The 20,790-nt window shown below is 23.3% G+C and overlaps 1 protein-coding gene across 1 annotated transcript; it reads right to left on the bottom strand.

Annotated features, from left to right (window-relative positions):
• Nucleotides 1-16,205: 16,205 nt before the first annotated feature.
• Nucleotides 16,206-16,812, bottom strand: LOC145842990 (uncharacterized). The gene is made up of 3 exons (XM_082950460.1): nucleotides 16,662-16,812; nucleotides 16,433-16,531; nucleotides 16,206-16,363 (listed from the first exon to the last, which is right to left on the bottom strand). The coding sequence occupies exons 1-3, from the start codon at nucleotides 16,810-16,812 to the stop codon at nucleotides 16,206-16,208; spliced, it is 408 nt and encodes a 135-aa protein (XP_082806586.1).
• Between the last annotated feature and the right edge of the window lie 3,978 nt (nucleotides 16,813-20,790).

Raw genomic sequence — 20,790 nt, 5'->3', positions numbered from 1 at the left:
CAGTTTTTAAAAGAAGAAGCCCAGCTCCAAACAACTAATTTAAAATCTTGGTTTAACGTTTTAGTCACTAAAATAGTCAATGGCCGCTTGTCAGCCCACAGTGCAATTTGAAAAATATAAAAAGAAACTTATTGTTTATACAAATAAATGATTCGACTATGCAATTGTTTAAAAAAATATTTTGTTTTGTTTTATCTAACAGTTTAGTATCAATTAATAAATACATACCACTAAATAAATTTTTGTTTGATAAACTACCACTTTAAATAATATTTAGCAAAAAGAAAATCAAAGCATTTAAACTTTAGTGTAACTAATATTCTAATTTGAAGGTATTTTATAAAAATAGGATAAAAAACAAACACAGTATTTTTTTCGAAAACTAGAATATTAAGCAAGACTTATTTTTAATATAAAAAAGTTTGATTAGAAGCTTACTAAAAATGTTTAATAGCTTTTATGTCATTATCAAATAAATTTCGGTTTTGTATAGAAATATGAAAACTTTAGTTTCATTTGTTTTTATAGTAGTTATTTAAGTGATAACTACATTAAACTTCATAAAAATAAAAATAAAACTTTCAAAATAAGTGCTTTAGTTTTTTTTGAACAAGTATAAAAATTCAAAACTAAGTTTTTGATTTTGTATAAATTAATCAAAAGTCAACTTACAATAAGTATATACTTTGTAAATATAAAACTACACTAGCACTTAGTATATTTTTAATATAGTAGTTCAGTTAGTTTATAAAATTACTTATGCATTTAATATTTTTAAGTGTCAGTAAATTTTGATTAATCGCACATTGGTTGTAAGAAAACAAAAAAAGGTGAAAAATGAACTCTAGATAAAAAAAATTTCGTTAGTTTTGTAAAATTAAAAGATATTTCATTTAAAGCATAGAAAAACTGTTTTTAATTTTTAGAGTATTTCAAATGGTTTAATATTTAAACAACCAACAGCATCAATTTAAAAATATATACTATAGAAAGTAGTTTCTACTCGAATTGTCACTGAAAAAAGACTTGAAAATAATAAAACAATGTATTTCAATATTTTGTTTTAAATAGTAGTTAATATTTCTTTCAAATATTCAAAATTAGTTTTGAAAATTAAAAATAAACATAAACTTTTAAAAGTGGTTTATGATATTAGATTGTTGTATAACAAAAAATATAATACGGAGTTAAATTAAATAAAACTGATTTGGTTTATGCATATTAGCCTGTGAGTACAGTTTATAAAGTTAGATTTAAGTTAACATTTTTTTCAATACTATAGAGCTGTTAGTATTTTTAAAACTAAATAAAGCTAAGTTTACCTTACTTAGTATGTTAAACTTTTGTTATTAATCATTAAAAATTATTAATCATCTTGTTAATAGAGAATACACTTCAAAAATCATAACAAAGAAATTATCTAGTTTACAAAAACTTTTAACATTCGCATGTATAGAATTATTGAATTAAGTAACTTTAAAAGAAAAAAATATCTTTGAAACTTTAAAAAATGTAAACTATGTTTATTAAGTAAGCAATGTTTATAAACAAGTAGTTGTTTTATCGTAGTGTTAAAAAACAATTTATTTTACAGAATATTTACTAATTAATAAAAACCTAACTGAATATTTTTTTATACCAATAAATGCAAATGACAGAAAATTGTAAAAAATGAATATATTTTTTTTGTAGAAATAAATATTTGTAATAATATTTTTTTTTTAGATGGAAAACACTTAAATACTTTTAGTCATTTTACAACTAATGAATCAAAATAAACAAATTTATGATGTTAATTTAATGACTAACATAGCGTTAGATATACTGAAATATAATATTAGAAATTACTTTCAATGAAAATTCTATAGCAAATACTATTCTTAAGCAGCAAATTATTCATTACAAAGTAGTATAACTAAATAATTTATGAAAAAGTTAATAAGCTACAGGGATAAAAAGTTGAACATTAACCTGTTTTTTCGAACGTATTTAAACTTTTAACACAGTATCCAATGTTTAAAACAAGCTTGAAAGACACTAAAATTATAAAAATTAAAAATGTGTAATTGTTTAATCTCTTCTATCATTAAAATAAGTTTTTTTTGATGTAAAACTGGTTATAAGTTATTCTAAAAAAATAGAAAACATTTAAAAGATTTTAATCAGTTTAAAACTAATTAATCATGAGAAAAAAAAAAGTTATGATGTTAATTGAATAATGACTATAGCTTTCATTTAAACTAAAATATAATATAACAATAGTTGTTATTAAAACATTTTTATACAAAATTCAACTATTCTTAAGCAGACTATCAATATTACAAAGTAGTTTAAGTGAAAACTTACTTAAAAAGTTTAAATTAAAAGCTATACGAAAAAAAAGATTAATATAAGCCTCCTTTTTTTTTTAATATCTAAACTTTTAACACAGTAGCAAATATTTAAAAGAAGCTTTAAAGACGCTAATATTTTATTTAAAAAATAAATATATTGAACTATTAAAGCTCTACTACCATAAAAAAAAAGCTTTTTTCGATGTAAAACTAAGTTGATGTAAACCACTTGTTCATATAAATAAGTAGGTGTTTTAACTTTACATAAATGATCAATGTGTTTTGCTGAATATATTAATTAGAAAAAAAAGAAAATTATTACTTTATATAAATCAGTGCATGCTAAAGTGTTATTGCAAAAAATTAATATAATGTTTTTATGATAAAAAATACAGAATTATATTGGAAAGCTGAATTTTCGCAGATATTAAAAATCAGATATTCGCATTTTTGAACACTTACTAGTTATCAACACGTTTTTGTAAAAAAAAAAACAATGGAGCTTCAACTAAAAATATTCGGACCAAAAACATAATAAACAATATGCCTTGCTTTTTAGATATGTCATTTTTGGTTTAGATTAAATAAAAACATATTTTTTCTAATCTAAAAGTTCAACTAGTTTTATTCTTGTTTATTCTATATAAAACAACTACATTTCGTAAAAAAATAATGGAGCTCACAATTCTTATTCAATTCATACAAAAAACATCTTAAACGATTTGAATTGCTTTGTCGATATGACAGTTTTGGTTTAAATTAAATAAAAACAATAAAAAATAAAATAAATTTTGACATAAAAGTTCAACAACTTTTTTTTGTTTGTTCTATATAAAACAACTAAGTTTCTCACAAAATTAATGGAGCTTACAATCCGTATTCTATTTAGACAAAAACATCTCAAACGATTTATCTTACTTTGACATTTTTGGTTCAGATTAAACAAAAGCACAAAAAAAAAGACCTACAAACTAATAATTTTTTACGTCAGTTTTCTTTACCGAAGTAAACACTTTTCCAATTGATATAAGTGACTTTTAAATTCTAGATTATTTTTAAAATTCTATATAAAACAACTAAATATCTTAAAGGTTACAATCCTTATTCATTTTAAACAAAAATCATCTTAAATGATTCGTCTTTGTATTTATGACATTTTATTTAGATTAAAGAATTGCAACGAAATAATATATGTTTAAAAGAGACTTAAAATTTTACCATTTTAATCAAAAAAGTAAGAGTAATTAAACTTTAACGATACACTTCGTGATCTTTTTTTTTTTTTGCTGCTTGTTTCTTGAATTCATTTGTTAATCAAACTGCATAAAAATAATTTTTACCAATTTATTATAGTTTAATTTTTTTTATAATACATTTTTAACTGTTATAAACCTTCAACTGCTAAAATAGAGATTCCCATTTTTACTATTTTTTATCAGAATTGTCCTCTGCGTTGTTAATTTTTTTTTTCATTTTATATTGTTGGAAATACTTTCAGTATCTCTTCAGCCATCTGCATAGAGTTTCATAAAATAGAGAAATTATATTTAAGCTTGAGTATTTTCTTGTTTCCTTAACATAATGAAACTCATTACCTCAATGACATGAGTTCCAAAACTTTTCCCTTCCATTTGTTGCTAATGCTGAGTATAAACCTTCTTCCCGATTATTTAATCATTCAATGCTAAGTTTGTTTAAAGATAGAGCTAAAAATATACAAAACTGTTAAAAAGTTAATTCGTTTTGATAAAAATACATAAGATACAAAGAGCTTTACTTAAGTTTGACGGAGGCCTTTTTTATTTGTAAGTTTATCAGACTCTCTTGTTATAAAGAGATCCAAAATGTGGTTTTTTATTTAACGTTTAAATAATAAAAAAAGTGCTCCCTACATTAAAAACTCATTATTAGTATTTGTACAAAACTATTTCTATCTGCAAACAGTATCCAGTGTTTGTCATTAAGTTGAAAAAATAACAATATTGTCTCGCGCATGTAGAGTATTTTTTGTGATTTAATGAGTGTTTTTAATTTTAAATTTACATACTTTATTACCTCAGTTATAAATATAAGTTGACTTTTTCACAATAAAGATCTAAAAACATATTTTGGAGTATAATCTCTTCAATATATCCCAATTTTTTTTCCACTTTTTTCATTAAGTGAATGAAAGTGTTGCAAATAATCTACAAAAATTTTATCAACACGTACTTATTTTAAAACTTTTCACCAAGTAAAAATAATTTACCGCGTTGTGATAATAAACAAAATGGTGGTAATAACCTAAAATTCTAAGATCCTCTCTCAAAACAGTTATGCATGCATTTGGCATGTGTGCAATACAAACCTTTTCAAAAATGCCTTTCTCCATCTCTTTTCTTTACTGTTTAGAAAAGATTAACGCTTATAAACTTTAATAAACTAATAACAAGACTAACATCTTTCAAGTCTGCTAATTAACAATATAGAAAACAACTGATAATTTATTTACTTTTCTCTGTAAATGAAATTTATAGACCATGAAATCCTTAAAAATTAGGTATTAACAGGATATAGCTTAAAAGTATTCTTAACCTTTAAATAAATGCTATAAAAATTTAAAACTTAACTTTATGTATTCAAAATACTTAAAGAATATTTTTTTTACTTACTCTATCATTGTAAACTACTTTTTATTAAAATGCTTGCATCTTTTCAGAAGCATTTCAACTTCTTGCCTCTCAATCGTCAAAAAATTGTCTAAATTAAATAAGAATTGTAAGCTCCATTAATGTTTTACAAAACTTAGTTGTCTTTATGTAGAATAAACACAAAAAAAACTTGAAGTTTTAGTTAAAAAAATAACTTTTTGATGTTTTTGTTTAGTGTAAACCAAAAATGTCATATCTAAAAAGCAAGACAAACCGTTTGAGATATTTTTGTCTAAATTGAATAAGAACTGTAAGCTATATTATTTTTAACAAAACTTTATTGTTTTATATAGATTAAACAAGAAAAAAAGTTGTTGAACTTTTAGGTCACAAAAATATTTTTTACGTTTTTGTTAAAGTTGAATAAAAAATATCATTATCTACAAAGCAAGACATATCGTTTTAGTTTTTTTTAAATTGAATAGAAATTGTATTATCCATTCACTTTTACGAAACTTAGTTATTTTATACAGAAAAACGAGAAAAAAATTAATTATAATTTTAGGCCATAAAAAAATAATATTTTGATATATTTTTTGATATAAACCAAAAATGTCATATCAAAAAAAAGACGAATCATTTAAGATGTATTTTGTCTTAATTAAATCAGAATTGTAAGCTCCATCAATTTTTTACAAAACTTAGTTATTTTATATATATTAAACTAGAAAAAAAAGTAGTTAAATTTTTAGGTCGAAAAAATAATGTTTTGATGTTTTTGGTAAAGTTAAATAAAAAATGTCATTATCTACAAAGCAAGACATATCGTTTTAGATGTTTTCTTTTAATAAGAATTGTATTATCTATTGTTTTTATACGAAACTTAGTTATTTTATATAGAGAAACGAGAAAAAAATTAGTTAAACTTTTAGGCCAAAAAAAAATTTTTGATATATTTTTTGATATAAACCAAAAATGTGATATCTACAAAAAAAGACGAATCATTTAAGATGTTTTTTGTCTTAATTGAAAAAGAATTGTAAGCTCCATTATTTTTTTACAAAAACGTGTTTATAGCAAATAATTGTTCAAAAATGCGAATATCTGATTTTTGAATATCTACGAAACTTCAGTTTACTTAAAATTTAAAAAAATTTCACAGTTTTTTTAAGCATATTCTAATAAATTCTTTTAACAAAGACATGTACGTTTTGTTTTGTTTATTAAATAAAGTTTAAAACTTTACAAAAAACAAGAGTCTTTTAGCGTTTTAGTTTTAAGTAAGTATAATTTTTATCATCTTTTTATGTAGTTTATTGATATTTTCTACTAATTATATCGTATGTTTGCTATAATTATGTAATTCAGTAGATAGATCGCTTGTTAAAAAAATCTATACATTTTAGTTTTTTACTTATTATACGATTATAACTCAAAAATTTTAAGATTTTATTTATTAAATCATATTTCACCGAAAAAAATGATATTATCATTTAAAAGTAAAATCTTAATAAAATTGAAATATTTTAAAATATCAATTCCATCGTAAGAAGTTTAGACTAAACGATTATAATTATTTTTTTATCAGCACATTTAAAGTTTTAATGCAAAAAAACGCAGTTCTCTACCTTATTTTGTTTTGTATCTAACTTAAAAGTTTTTTTTTTGATGTTTTCGACAAAACTATTTATAAAAACTATAGAAATTATTTTTATAAGCACTTCATGTGAAAACATAGATTTTTAATTTTTTTTACAGTACATAATTATTGAAAGTTCTATTTAAAATAAACTAAACAGTTTTTGATTTTGTAAATAACTTTTTTTCAACCTTTTTTAATCATTTTGAATAGGTTAATCTTTATTTTAAATTAAATGAAGTTTTGCATGAAGATTTAAAACTTTATAACGTATAAGTTTTTCTTAGGTGATCAATTTTGGACAATGTACTAAACAATTTAATCTCATCATTTATCATTTAAATTTAAGAACGACACAAACTATAACTATTATCTATAATACTTTTCTTAATTGACTATAACTTACTTGATACTTTTACAACAGCTTAAAGTCATTCAATTTATTTTTTATACAGGTTAACAATATTTTATTAAAAAAACCTAGCAAACTAGAAAAAGACTCAACTAAATTTTACAAATATATTATAATTTAGCTAATTTATCTTTTTAATAACCAACCAAGTTATTTTAACATGCTTTGAATTTAGGGCATTGAATTTTTTAACGTGTTTAAGAAACTTATTTTATTTTGAGTTGCTAATTTTGAAATACTCACTGCTTGAACTTAAGTTTTTTGTTTAAGCGTAATTATTAGTTTTTAGAATATTATTGTCATGTTTAGATTAATCTAAATACTTTTTTATTTAAGATTTTGTTAATTCTTGTTTGTATTAAAATGATTATATAATTTTAATAATTCAAATAACACAACTATTTTTTTGTAGCATTTAATAGTGTCAAGCAATAAAAAGATAAATATGTTTTAATTAGCATTTAACTGCATCTTTGAGCTCTTCTGGAATTTCATCGAATTTCATAACAACTGGTTTAGGAGCTTCTACTTTGTGTTCAAATTTTACACTGGCTTTAGCACTTACTTCGATTTTTTTGACTGGTTCAAGACCGAAATCCTCCAAGTTAAGCTCTAATTATTATTATTAACAATATTATTTTTTTTTACTTATTAGTACATTAAGTTAATTTAAAAAACTTAATACCTTCTCCACTTTCACAAGCTTTCAACATAGCTTTGAATGTATCGGCGTCAAGAGTTACACATTTAACTTCTCTCTTTGGTGCTTGAATACATACTGAAGCTAAAATATTTTACTTATAAAATTTTAAAATACGTTAAGTAGAACAAACTTTAATACGAAATATAAAAAACTGGTATAATTTTTCTTAAGTTTATTTTTATCAGTTACAAAAATAAAATAACCTTTTGCTGATTATTTGTCATCTGAAACAAATTCAACTTTTTCAACCTTGGGTTCATCGCCAGTAACGCCACTTACCTTAACTTCTGCAATAGGTTCACACAAAGCAGATTTTGCTACAAAAAGCAGAGCGAACAAATATATGAATTTCATAATTTTATGTTTGGTAGTTGTAATGTAGATTACAATTGATTATGACACTAAATTTTCAGTTCCTATTTATATATTTTTTTGCCTGAAGTAAGAACAGTTAAACTGTTTTTTTAACTAGCAACACAACGTAATTGACAAAATAAACTACATACAATCGAAACTATATCATATGGTTTTTACAGGTATTAAGTTCAAAACAATTTAAAAAAGATTAATCTTACTTCAGTTTAAACATAAAACATTTTGTTATTACAAGGTGCTGTTTAATGACTAAATTAAAACTTAAAGTTATATTTAAATAATAGAACACTAAACTAGTTAGAAGTTTTTTATTTTATTTTCATATAAAGTAAGTTGAAGAGATGATTAATATTTATTACTTAATTAAGTCTTTCTCTCTTTTTTATCTATCAACACATAAGTATTGACAAAAACACTTCATACAACTAATAAAACAACAAAAGGTTGTTATACGTATTTGTATTATATTTACTACGTTTAAAATTCAATCAATCTCTCTTTAATAAAAAATTTAAACACTTTGTTTTTTTTTAAATTATGTTATTCACATTTTATTAACGATTATTTGTAACGATATAATAATGTAATTGTCTTTTATTACAGTGGTTTGAATTATGGGTCGATCACCTTATGTAATTCAAATTTTTTTTTTAAACTAAACTATTGCTCAATAACCTTTGTGAGTTTAAATTAGTCAGAGTGCTAAAGAATTAAGAAATTTTATGCACTAAAGAATTTAAAAAGTATTTGTAACTGTTATCAAAATAAAAAATTAAGTTATATAGCTGCAAACATATGATATATAGAAATTAAATAAAGTATAACTTAAATCAAATTCATATATCCTATAAAGTAGGGTTTGGCAACGTTTTTAATCAGCGGGCCGAATCAGGAAAAATTTAGACCTTTGCGGGCTGGAGCATTTCTAACTAGTAATCTACCGGATCCAGTATACGAATCAGGTAGAAAAGTCCTTTTTTAAGATTCGGATCTGGCCGGATCCTAACTAGAAATTATTATTCGGATTCGGCTGGATACTAACTTTTGAAAACTGTTGCGAATCTGTTTAATTCAAAAAAATTTCTTAAGTATGACATGTTGAGTTAGTGTTTAGATTGATAACAATTTTATAAATAAAGTATTTCAATTACTAAAAATTACTCGAAGCAAAGTATGACTTGTTAAGTGTACCATATTATTTTTTAGTTTTTAATTTTCCTATGAGGATGTTCTTATACTGAAGTTCATCGTCACACCAAACTCATGGTCAGCTAAAACTATGATATTGATGTACTTTTCCGTTGATATCACTGGTTGTTTTGTTATTGAAAGTGTTGCAAAATGCGTAAAGTTATTCTTACTGAGATGGGAAAAAACAGTTTTAAGTTTAACCAAAATGCATTAACTGAATAGTTCATTTCATGAGCAAAAGTACCCTTCCCCATTAGTTTGGTATTCAATTTGTTCATATGCAAAAAAAATACCCTGAATGCAAAATATGAAAGCTGATCCTTATTGGAAAATTGAGTAAAACATTTATACTTTTTTTTACGTTTAAAGGTTGCCGATTTGCTGCTTTAGATTCAAAACGCGTCTTAAAAATTTTCTAAACTTTGTTAAAATGTAAGTTGATCCGTTTGACTTGAAATAGTTGTTAATTACTTGTTGGAAAATAAAAAAATACTTTTCTTAATAACTACATAAACAACTCAATATTTATTCAAGAAAAAATGTCATTTTTGATATGTCCATTGTTTATGAGTTTCATTGACATGGTAGATTGAAAAAGGTAGACATGTTAAATATCAGATTTAAAATAATATACTTTGCTTAGGAAAGTTTTACAAAACAAAATATTAGTACAAAATAATGTTTTTACTATTATACATAAATTAAAAAACAAATTTAACATTTTGTTAAAGTCTTACTCTTATGTTTTTTTTTGTAAAAATTTGATAAAAGTTTCATACAAATTTTGTAGAATTAACCTTGGCGGGCCAGTCATTCTCATCCCCAGGCCGTATTCTATCGAAATTTAAAAAACATTTGGGACCGGTCATTTTCACTTTACGGGCTAGATCCGGCCCGGGGGCTTACGTTACCCACCCCTACTATAAAACGTTTTTAATAGTCATAATCGCTTGCTTACGGGATCATATTGTTTTATACATAGTTATAAGTATACATAAAATTCGCACTCTAAGGTAAACTATGTTTAATAGTTTTGACCCGTAACACAAAAAATGTTGTCTACCCCTGATCTTCGTAATATCTGTATCGAAAATATAAAAAAAAACTTCTTTAATCAATCATTAAGCTTTACTAACAATAAAATCTTAGTATAGCTCAATATAAACTAAACTACTTCTGATTTAACTACTCAAAAGTTTTGTTTTTATACTTGATAAAACAAATAACAACGCGTAGTAATGGTATTTAAAAAAAAGTTAATGCATAATTAGTTAAACCAATTTACTTAAACTTTCAAACATTTGAAAATGGTTTTTAAAGTATAGTTTATTCCTAGACAAGACGTTAAAAAGGTGTTCAAATATAGTGCAACTCGATAATCGAAATGTTTTTTGTACACCAGGTCCTGGGACCAAAGGTTTTGAGCGCTCATTTTTATTGGTTCAATAAACATTGTAAATTATATTTATCTAGTTTTAGCTAAATATTTATCTAGTTATACAAAAACTATAATTTATACAGCTGTTTCACACATGAAATTTAAAATTTCATGTGATCGTCAGTAAGTTACAGTTTATTATAATAGTCAACAGAAAATTCGATTTTAAAGTTAATAAATTAAAAAATATATAACTAGATAAATATTTAGCTCCAATTTAATTTGTCGAGCACTATCGACCAGAAATTTTATATAAAACCTTTAATGTATATATATATATATATATACCACAGATGTTCTTGTGTTAAAACTTTATTTCAACTAACGGCGTTTCACTGCTCTCAAATAAATTTAAGAACAGATCTACGGAGTCTATAAAATATTAACACTCATTAGAAAAAAAAGCAGAAAAAGCATGTATAATTATGTATAGTTATACATGCTTATACCTATATAAACCTTTGGTCCCAGGACCTGGTGTACAAAAAACCTTTCGAATATCGAGTTGCACAACATTTGAACACCTTTTTAACTTCTTGTCCAGGAATAAACTATACTTTAAAGACCATTTTCAAATGTTTGAAAGTTTAAGTTAATTGGTTTAACTAACTATGCATTAACTTTTTTTAAATACCATTACTACGTTAGTTGAAATAAAGTTTTAGCACAAGAACATCTGTGGTATATATTTCGATAAGCTTAGCTTATCAGGATCTCCAAAATTTATTACCTTTTAACGTTACATCTTATATATATATATATATGTAATGTAAAAAAAAGTTTATTTCAAGATGTAAAACTCAAAGGACTCGAGTTTCGTGCCTATGCACTCATCAGCTTCTGAACAAGTTTAAAATAAAGCACAACACAAAAACAAACAAATGAAAGTTAAAAAATTTAGCACAAATAGATTATGACGTAACTTAATATATTATATATAAATGTATATATATATTTGACTTTTCTTTGTTGGAAAAATATATTAACAATATAAAATATATTAATAGATTCTATGGCAGTTTTAAGGTTTTACTGAAGAAGAAGAAATGTGTTTTGAATTAAAAAAATTTTTTTTTTAATTAAAAATAGCTTTAAAAGGGAATTCAATAAGAAACATAGGTCATACTTAAAACTTTATAGTATATATTGATTTTATATAAGTACTTAAAACAGTCAAATAACTTAATATTTATACAAAAAAAACAAACAAGCAGATAGTTAAACAGCTCGTTTGAAGCAATTGATCTGTTTATACACACAGAAACATAGTCATCACTATAGCAAATTAAATTAAGTAGGGGCTAATTCTAAACACCTTTTTAAATTAATTACAAGGGTTTCAGACTGAGAATAAAAATTGAAGTAAACAGACTAAGTTTGTGGTAAATAGATATAAATAAATAGGACAAGTTTATAAAACAATTCAATTTTTAGTCAAATTATTTTTTACTTACTAGTATAAAACTATTTAAAAAAAAACGGTTAGAGTTTTTGCTTTTTAATTAATTATAAAATTTTGATGGAAATATGTCAGACATATCTATTTTTTTAATTTTGTGAAATGTAGTATTATTTTTTTTATGGACTTATATTTACTTAAACTTCTACTTTATGATTACAGATGTTTGATTTCTTTGACTTTGAGGAGCAAATTTTTTTTTATAGTAGCACGTCAGGTTAGTAACAAATACAACACAAAAAAAAATCAGAGAAAATCTATTTTAAATAAAGTTAAATGTTATCAAATAAGTACCCTACATGATACTTAACTGTACTTATAATTAAAAATTTTAAAACTATACAGTCTTAGTTACACTAATGTAGACTTTAGCTTTAAATTATGTAGTTAGACACTTGTTTAAGTGCTGCTTTAAAGTTTTTTAACCATGAACACATTATCTAGTTTACAATACCCTTTAAACAAAACCGTACTTATTGTTTTATTTAGTACTTTATGAGCACTACCTAAATATTTTGGAAGTGAAAAATTTGAATATGTAACATTATACAAATTTTTATAATTTAAATTTAAATACAAGTAAAAATATCATTTTGAAACACCTCTACAACAGTGATCTACCGAATCCACAAACCCAAACAATTTTTTTCAAATTAAGATCCGAATCCGAATTATTTTTTTCAAATTAAGATCTAGCAGGATCCGGGTCTGGATCCGGATATTTTTATAAGTGGAATTCTGAAGAATTACGTTGCTTGTAATGTAAATAAAATACAAGTTTACAAACAATAATTCTGTATTAATGCTGTATTATGATGTTCAGTAATAAAAAGTTTGAACAATATTTTTAACGTGTTAATAAACAAATCCATTAGTATTGTTGGAATAGTTTGTTTCTGAAATGAACAAAAAAATAAACGTCTTGCTAAAAAGATAAAAGAAAACAAGCTACATACACCACATTTAGTTTTTTAATACACCTTAGTTTAGTTTTTTGATATTAATGCAAGCCACATTATCAATAAACTTGTATTTTTGTTAGTTGTAACAATAAAAGAAATAAAATATCGACTTTAATAAACGCCTATAATAGAAAACGAATCACAAATAAAGTTAAAGTATTCTAAGTTCAACTAAAGATTTTTTTAATGTTACAAAAAACAAATTAGAACATTTACTTTCGCAAGTGTTTAAAGTTATAAAACAGAGTACAATTGCAAATTACAATTAACTGTCATAAAATAGAAATATTTTATTATCAACTCTACAGTAAGGGCCTAAAATAAAATAGGTATCAAAATAGTTATAAAAAGTTTTTAAACTGGACTTAAGGTTAAGCTTTTACCATAACAAAAAAAAAATACCTTTTTTAAATTGTTTATGTTCTATTTTTAAACTTTGTATAATCAGTGATATTTGAAAAAAACCTTAAAAACAGCAGCATTACTGTGACTGATGTTTTTATATTCCAACTAAAACGCTCTCCGAAAAAGACACAATAACATTATAAATTTAAAAAAAAAGGATTAAAATAAAACAACCAAATCCCTCAATCGTGATCAGAAAATTCAACAAATAATAAATAACGTATACAATTTAAATTTTATTGAAATTTATACTAACGAAAGAAAAAATATTTTACATAATTACATAATTTTTGTTAACTAGAACCTTCAATCAAAGCATCATATACTTATCCATAACATACATGTCATAAATTAATAACATAAACTTAATAGGGATTGTTAAAAAAAAATCCTGATTAGGCCTCAGCTTTCCAGATAAGATTTCAAGCTGAACTGGGGTGGCCTGAGAGTGACCTTACTAAAATGAAGTGAAATAATTTACCTACCAAGGACATTTATCTTTAAAATTCTCGTAAGAGAAAAGCCAGAATGTTATTTGAACCGAAATAGGGTCAACACAAAGATAAAAAAAACTTTATTGATAAACTAAATGTATGATGAATAAATAAAAACGGTTATGCAAAGAGCTGAGACTAAAAGCCTTAACTAAGTGCTTAATTTTATTTAAAAGTCTAACAAAAAATAGTTTTTTACGGTTTTTATACTCTGTACAGAACTCTAGGCCAAAGGTTAGAAGGCTTTTTTAAGTACCAGGCCAAGAAATTTTCATTATAAAAGTTGAACTCAGACCGAAGTAGTTTAAAATATACTTAAACATTAAAGCCTTGAAATAATAAACAATATTAATTCTCCTCAAGAAGTAGAGTTCTCTGTATATTGTTTTCAAAAATTCAGAAAATGTAATAAAGTAGAATACTTAATTAATAGTAACAATGACATGATACTAAATATTAACACAATGTGACTTTTGTCAAGTTTGATTTTAAAAATCTTTCAGTGCAATATTCATAAACTTTCTTGTTTTTTTGTTTTTATAAAACCACTAGTTAATAAATATTACAAAACTTGACACTTCTAAAGTTTTGAAACTATGTAAATATATGCTGATAAATTTTATGCCTTATTTCTTTCCTGTTTTTATGAAACTGTGAAGTTTATTTTCATATATTTTATTAATTAATCTAAATACATATTATCACAAATTTTTATAACTTTTAACTTAAAACATAATAACCATGGTAATTTTTTCAACTAATAAGAATCTAAATAGCAGTAAATAAATTTTAACTCTAGAGCTTATTAAACAATAAAATGTTAACTTATGTATAAAAAGTTTAGTGATTTACCGAATCTACAAAATTTGGATCCAGCCGGATCCGAATCCGAATACTTTGATCCGGTAGAACACTACTCTACGACTACAAAGTTTTTAAAAACTGTTTTTTATATCAAAACTTCATAAATTAGTATACATATTTAATCAATAGTAATAAATGTTTTTGTTAAAGGCATGTGTACCTTTTGTTTTACTTATTAAGTAATCTTTTGTTGACTTTATAAAAAAAAAAAAGAGTAATTTGGATTTTTATTTTTAAGCAAGTATATTTTTAACTATTGTTATAAGCTTTTTTTTACACTTTTTTAAGTTACTTAACGTATGTTTGTAATAAATATGTAGTTCAAGTAAATAATACCTTGTTTAATCTAGAGAAAAAGTATAAAATTATAAGTTTTTACTGAATATTCGATTATTGATTAATTTTTATTCAGCACATCAAAGGTTTTATTGCAAGCAAAGGCAGTATCTCTACCTTTACTTATTTTATTTTCTAATTTAAAGTTTACTTCTGGTAATTTGGACAAAACTATTTATAAAAATATAAAAGTGGTTTTAAAATGCATTTGTATATGCAAACTTAGATGTTTTTTTTTACAGCATACAGTTATTTAATTTTCTGTTTAAAACAAACTAAATAGTTGTTTAAGCTTTTAAATCGCTTTTTATTTACAAGGTGTATCATTTTGAATTGGTGAATCTTTTGCATGAAACTTTTGGTGCTCATAAGTTTTTTCTTCGGTGATCAATTTTGGACAATTTACTAAACTATTTTATTATACTATTTTTCATTTATTTTTAATAACTAAGTCATATATCACTTAATTTCATACTAAATATATTAAAATGACTAGAAATTTATTTATACTTTTACAATAGCTGTAAACTGTTTAATATATAAGTTTACTAAAAAATTTGTGTTTATAGATTAAAATTATTTGATTTAAAAACCCAGCAGACTACAAAAAAACTCAGCTAAATTTTATAAATAAATTGTAATTAAGCTGTTTATATTTTTTTACCTAGAAATCAAGTACTTTTAACATTTTCATAGCTTTGACTTTTCTAATGTGTTTAATAAACTTATTAATATTTTTGAGTTGCTAACTTTGAAAAACTCACTGTTTGATTTTAAGCTTTTTCTTTTAACATATGTTTATATTTTTTAGAATACTACTGTCATGTTTAGATTAGTCAAAACATTTATGATTTAAGATTTCTTTGTGTAATTAAAATGCTAGTACAGTTTCAAAAATTAAAATAAAACAATTTTTTTGTAGCATTTATTAGTATTAAACAATGAAAAGATAAACATTTTTTAATTAGCATTTAACTGCATCTTTGAGCTCTTCTGGAATTTCATCGAATTTCATCACAACTGGTTTAGGAGCTTCTAATTTGTGTTCAAATTTTACACTGGCTTTAGCACTTACTTCGATTTTTTTGACTGGTTCAAGACCGAAATCCTCCAAATTAAGCTCTGATTATTAATTTGAATATATTTATTTGTTACTTTTTAGTACATTAAATTATTTTAAAAACATAATACCTTCTCCATTTTCACAAGCTTTCAACATAGCTTTAAATGTATCGGCGTCAAGAGTTACACATTTAACTTCTCTCTTTGGTGCTTGAACACATACTGAAGCTAAAAGTTTTTGTTTAATAAGTTTTAGAATACGTAAAGTATAACAAATATCAATACAAAGTACAAGATACTAATATACTTGTTATTAAGTTTTAATTTTTAAATTACAAAACCTATACAATCTAATAACCTTTTGCTGATTTTTTGTCATCTGAAACAAATTCAACTCTTTCAATCTTGGGTTCATCGCCAGTAACGCCAGTTACCTTAACTTCTGCAATAGGTCCACACAAAGCAGATTTTGCTACAAAAAGCAGAGCGAACAAATATATGAATTTCATAATTTTATGTTTGGTAGTTGTAATGTAGATTACAATTGATTATGATACTAAATTTTCAATTCCTATTTATATATATTTTATTTGCTTGAAATAACAACAGCTAAGCTGTCTTTTTGTTCCTAGCAACACAACGTGATTGACAAAATAAACTATATATAATCAGTCATGTTGTTGTTACAGGTAAGTTTATAACAGTCTAAAAAATAATTAATCACTGCTCAGTTTAAATATATAACATTTTTATTACAAAAGTCGTTTAATGACCTAATTAAATACTAAAATTGTATTCAAAATTTTAAAACAATAAACTAGTTAGGTGTTTTTTTCATACGAATAACGTTGAAGAGATGAGCAATATTTATTACTTAATCAATTTGTTTTTTATTTTTTATCTTACAATTTAACAGTATTGATAGAAACACTTCAACTAATCAAATATCAAATTGTTTTTGAAGGATTTAAATTATTAATTCTTTTTTTTATTTAAACATTGAAATGTTTTTTTTTGTGAGGTTTATATGTTTGTATGGAAAACAGTAATAACTAATTTATCACGACACAATAATGCATTTTTTGTTATTACATTGATTCAATTTATAAATCATATTGATTATTTAATATAAACTTGTTTTTTTAAACTAAATATTTGCTATATAATCTTTGGGAACTAAAATAAGTCAGCGTATTTAATAACGACAGAATTTTATTTACAAAAGACTTTAAAAAAGGCAACATAAATTTTATTAAAACACAAAAAAGGTATGTAACTGGAAGTATACATTGTATAAAAATTACATAAAGTCTAAATTTTACGGTTGTTTATGTCAAAGGTCGTTAATATTACCTTATTGATAGTTAAAATGACCCGCGGACAGTATCAAGCTGTTTTACAGTTAGAAAAAGTTGAATAACGCAATACAAATTACTTAAAAAACTTGAAACTATATTAAAAACATGCTGTAAATTTTCTTGGAGAAAGCTATAGTATTAATTTAACAATAGTTCAATTGAAACTGTGTTGTTTTTTTTTTAAATAAAAGTTTACATAAAACTCGCACTCTAAGGTAAACTATGTCTAATAGTTTTGACCTGTTACACAAAAAATGTTGTCTACCCCTGATCTACGTAACATCTAGAAAAGTTCTTTTTTCGCCAAAAAATTATAACTTTTTTCTATGTTAATTAAATTTAACGTGCTAGAAAAATATTAAAAAAACTAAGTTTTTGTATTATGTTTTATAATAGATAAAAATCTTAGGATTGCTCAATGTAACCCGAAATAATTTTTTTAAACTATTTATTATTTTTTTAATTGTTTAACTGAATAACAGAGCATAACAATTGTTTTGAAAAAATAACAGGTTGGTGCATAATTATTTTAAATTATTTAGTTAAACTTTGAAACATTTTAAACTAGTTTTAAGTTTAAAGTCTATTTGACTTTTACTTTTTGGAAAAAATACATTAACAAGGTTTTTCTGGTAGTTCTAAAAATTTACTGAGGAAAAAATGCAGTTTTAGTGTTTAACTCGATCAGAGTTTTTATTGATTCAAAAAAACTTTAAAATGGAAATTTTAAAAAACATAAGTCATACTTAGAACTTTACAGTATATATCGATGGAACAGTTTTATACATCTACTTGAAAAGGTTAAAATATTAATGTTTAAAAAAAAAGTTTAACAGCTCGTTTGAAGTAATTGACCTGTTTATACACCCACAAACACTTGCACCAACAAATAAAATAAAATACACACATAAAATTATTCAAAACTATAGCAATTAAAATAAATATTAAGTTAATTATATATTTTTTTATCTTTAAGGCTTTTAATTGAGAACGCTAATGGTTTTTCTTAGTAAAAAAGTATTAAATTTTTGTAGCCATTAGTTTTGGACCCAAACATATACTTTTACTAAATAACATATTTAGTTTTAAACCAAGGTATAAAACTACTACTACGTAAAACTCATATCAAGCAAAAACGTACAATAAAAAGCCGCATAAATAAAATTAAAAAATGTTCTTATATTATAACTTAAATAAAAACACTTTCTATAAAATATAACATAAAAATCAATTAAAGTAATAAACTATTACCTTTAATATATTTTAAAAGTCATTTGTTTAACTAAACCTTTTTACCTTAGATTAAAGTTATCACAGCTTAACATTGTATGTAATTTTTTAAAAAAAGTTTACACAAGTTTAAACAAAGTTTTAAAAAAGTTTACAGAAGTAATATAAAAATAAGCTACTTTTTTAATTTAAAGAAGAAAATTAGGTCCTTATGATAAACTAAATTTGCCTACTTTAAACTAAATTTGTTTAATTCAAATCGTTTAGTTTTTTAGAAATGCCCTTATATTTATTAAAAAATGATTATCAACGAAATACACTTCTTAGAAACTATATAATTTTTAACTCTTGGCATGCAACTATTATAAATATATATTTAAACAATTTTATACTTTTATGTAATAAGTAGTGTGAAGATTTTTTAGTTATACTCTTTTGTTTTTGATACAATATTGACTTATTTTTTTTGGTTAGTGATATTTTAGTAAAATTAACTTTTGCACTTTTTGAAAAGTAACTTTTGTTGATTTAGTATATATTTTTCAACAAAAAATATAAATATATACTTAACTATAAATAATATTTCATAAAACATATACGTTAATTAATTTTATAAAATAAAATAAAATTCTTGTTATCTTTTATGGTTTCTATTTTAATTAGACGTAAAAAAGAGTTAAGGTTGTATTATAGATTTTACTAGAAGTTTAAACGAGCACAAAATTTTTACGAAGTACGTAAACATTTTCTATACGGTTAATTTTTTTAGTCATGAGTATATTTAGATATAGTAAATTGCTGCGTTATTTTTTATGATAATCCGAGAATGAATGAAGGACTGTAACAGATCGTTAAGGCAAAAACTGTATTTCATTTTTTGAATGCAAAAATATTTCTTATAAGTTTAAATAGAAAAACTAGTCATAATGTATTTTTTAACAAAAAATCTTAACTTTAACAAGCAATAAATACGAAAATAATTCTGTGTAAACAAAATAGTAATTTTATTTGAGTCTAATACTTTTCATATATTCGTTAAATAGTTATACTTAAAACATAGTAAACGCAAGCAAAAATTATGTAAGAAAAATGTTTAATCAAATATTTTTATGTCTAAAGTAGCGGCAGTTGAAAATATGTGAGTTACGTCGATGGTTACTGAAAAACGAACTGTTTAAGAATAAGCTTATAAGAAATATTCTATTGTTTGATTATAAAAAAGTAATAACTAATGTTTCAAAGATATTAAAGTCTTAAAAACCTTAATACACCTTACCGTTAGCAATTTTTTTTACTTGACAGTTTTTTTTTTTTGTGAAACTGTGTCAAAAACTTTCTGGACAATTTTTAAAAAATAGTTTTGTCTAAAACTCATTACAAAAATTTGATATAAAGCTTTTCTTAAGACAATGCACAGTCTTTTAAATAAATTGTACTAATAATATATTATTGTTTGGTTAACTTGAGTAAGAAAACTTTATGTAAGCTTATTTTCATTTTAAAATGAAAAGTTTCTTAATTTTTTAGAATGTTTGTTTTTTGTCATAAGTATATAAAAAACAACACGAAACTTAGTTAAATAATAAATATCAATCATCTCTAAAACTTGTTTCAATGATCAATAAAAACAAAGTGTTAACTAGTTTAATGCTCTACATTTTTTAATTAAATGTTAAGCTTCAATTACGTAATTGATCATACCTTGTAATAACAAACTATCATATGTTTAAACTGAAGAGTGATCAAGTAATTTTTAAATGTTTTGAACTTATTACCTTTAACAACTATATGATATGTTTTTAATAATATATAGTTTGTTTTGAAAATCATGTTGTGTTGCTAGGAAATAAGTAAAAAAACAGCTAAAACATTGTTTTTTCAAACAAAGTATATTCATAT

Source organism: Thalia democratica, chromosome 8, assembly GCF_965202585.1.
Source record: "Thalia democratica chromosome 8, ktThaDemo2.hap1.1, whole genome shotgun sequence".
NCBI lineage: Eukaryota > Metazoa > Chordata > Thaliacea > Salpida > Salpidae > Thalia > Thalia democratica.
The sequence above is the reverse complement of the archived record's forward strand: the minus strand, read 5'-3'. Positions and strand labels throughout refer to the sequence as shown.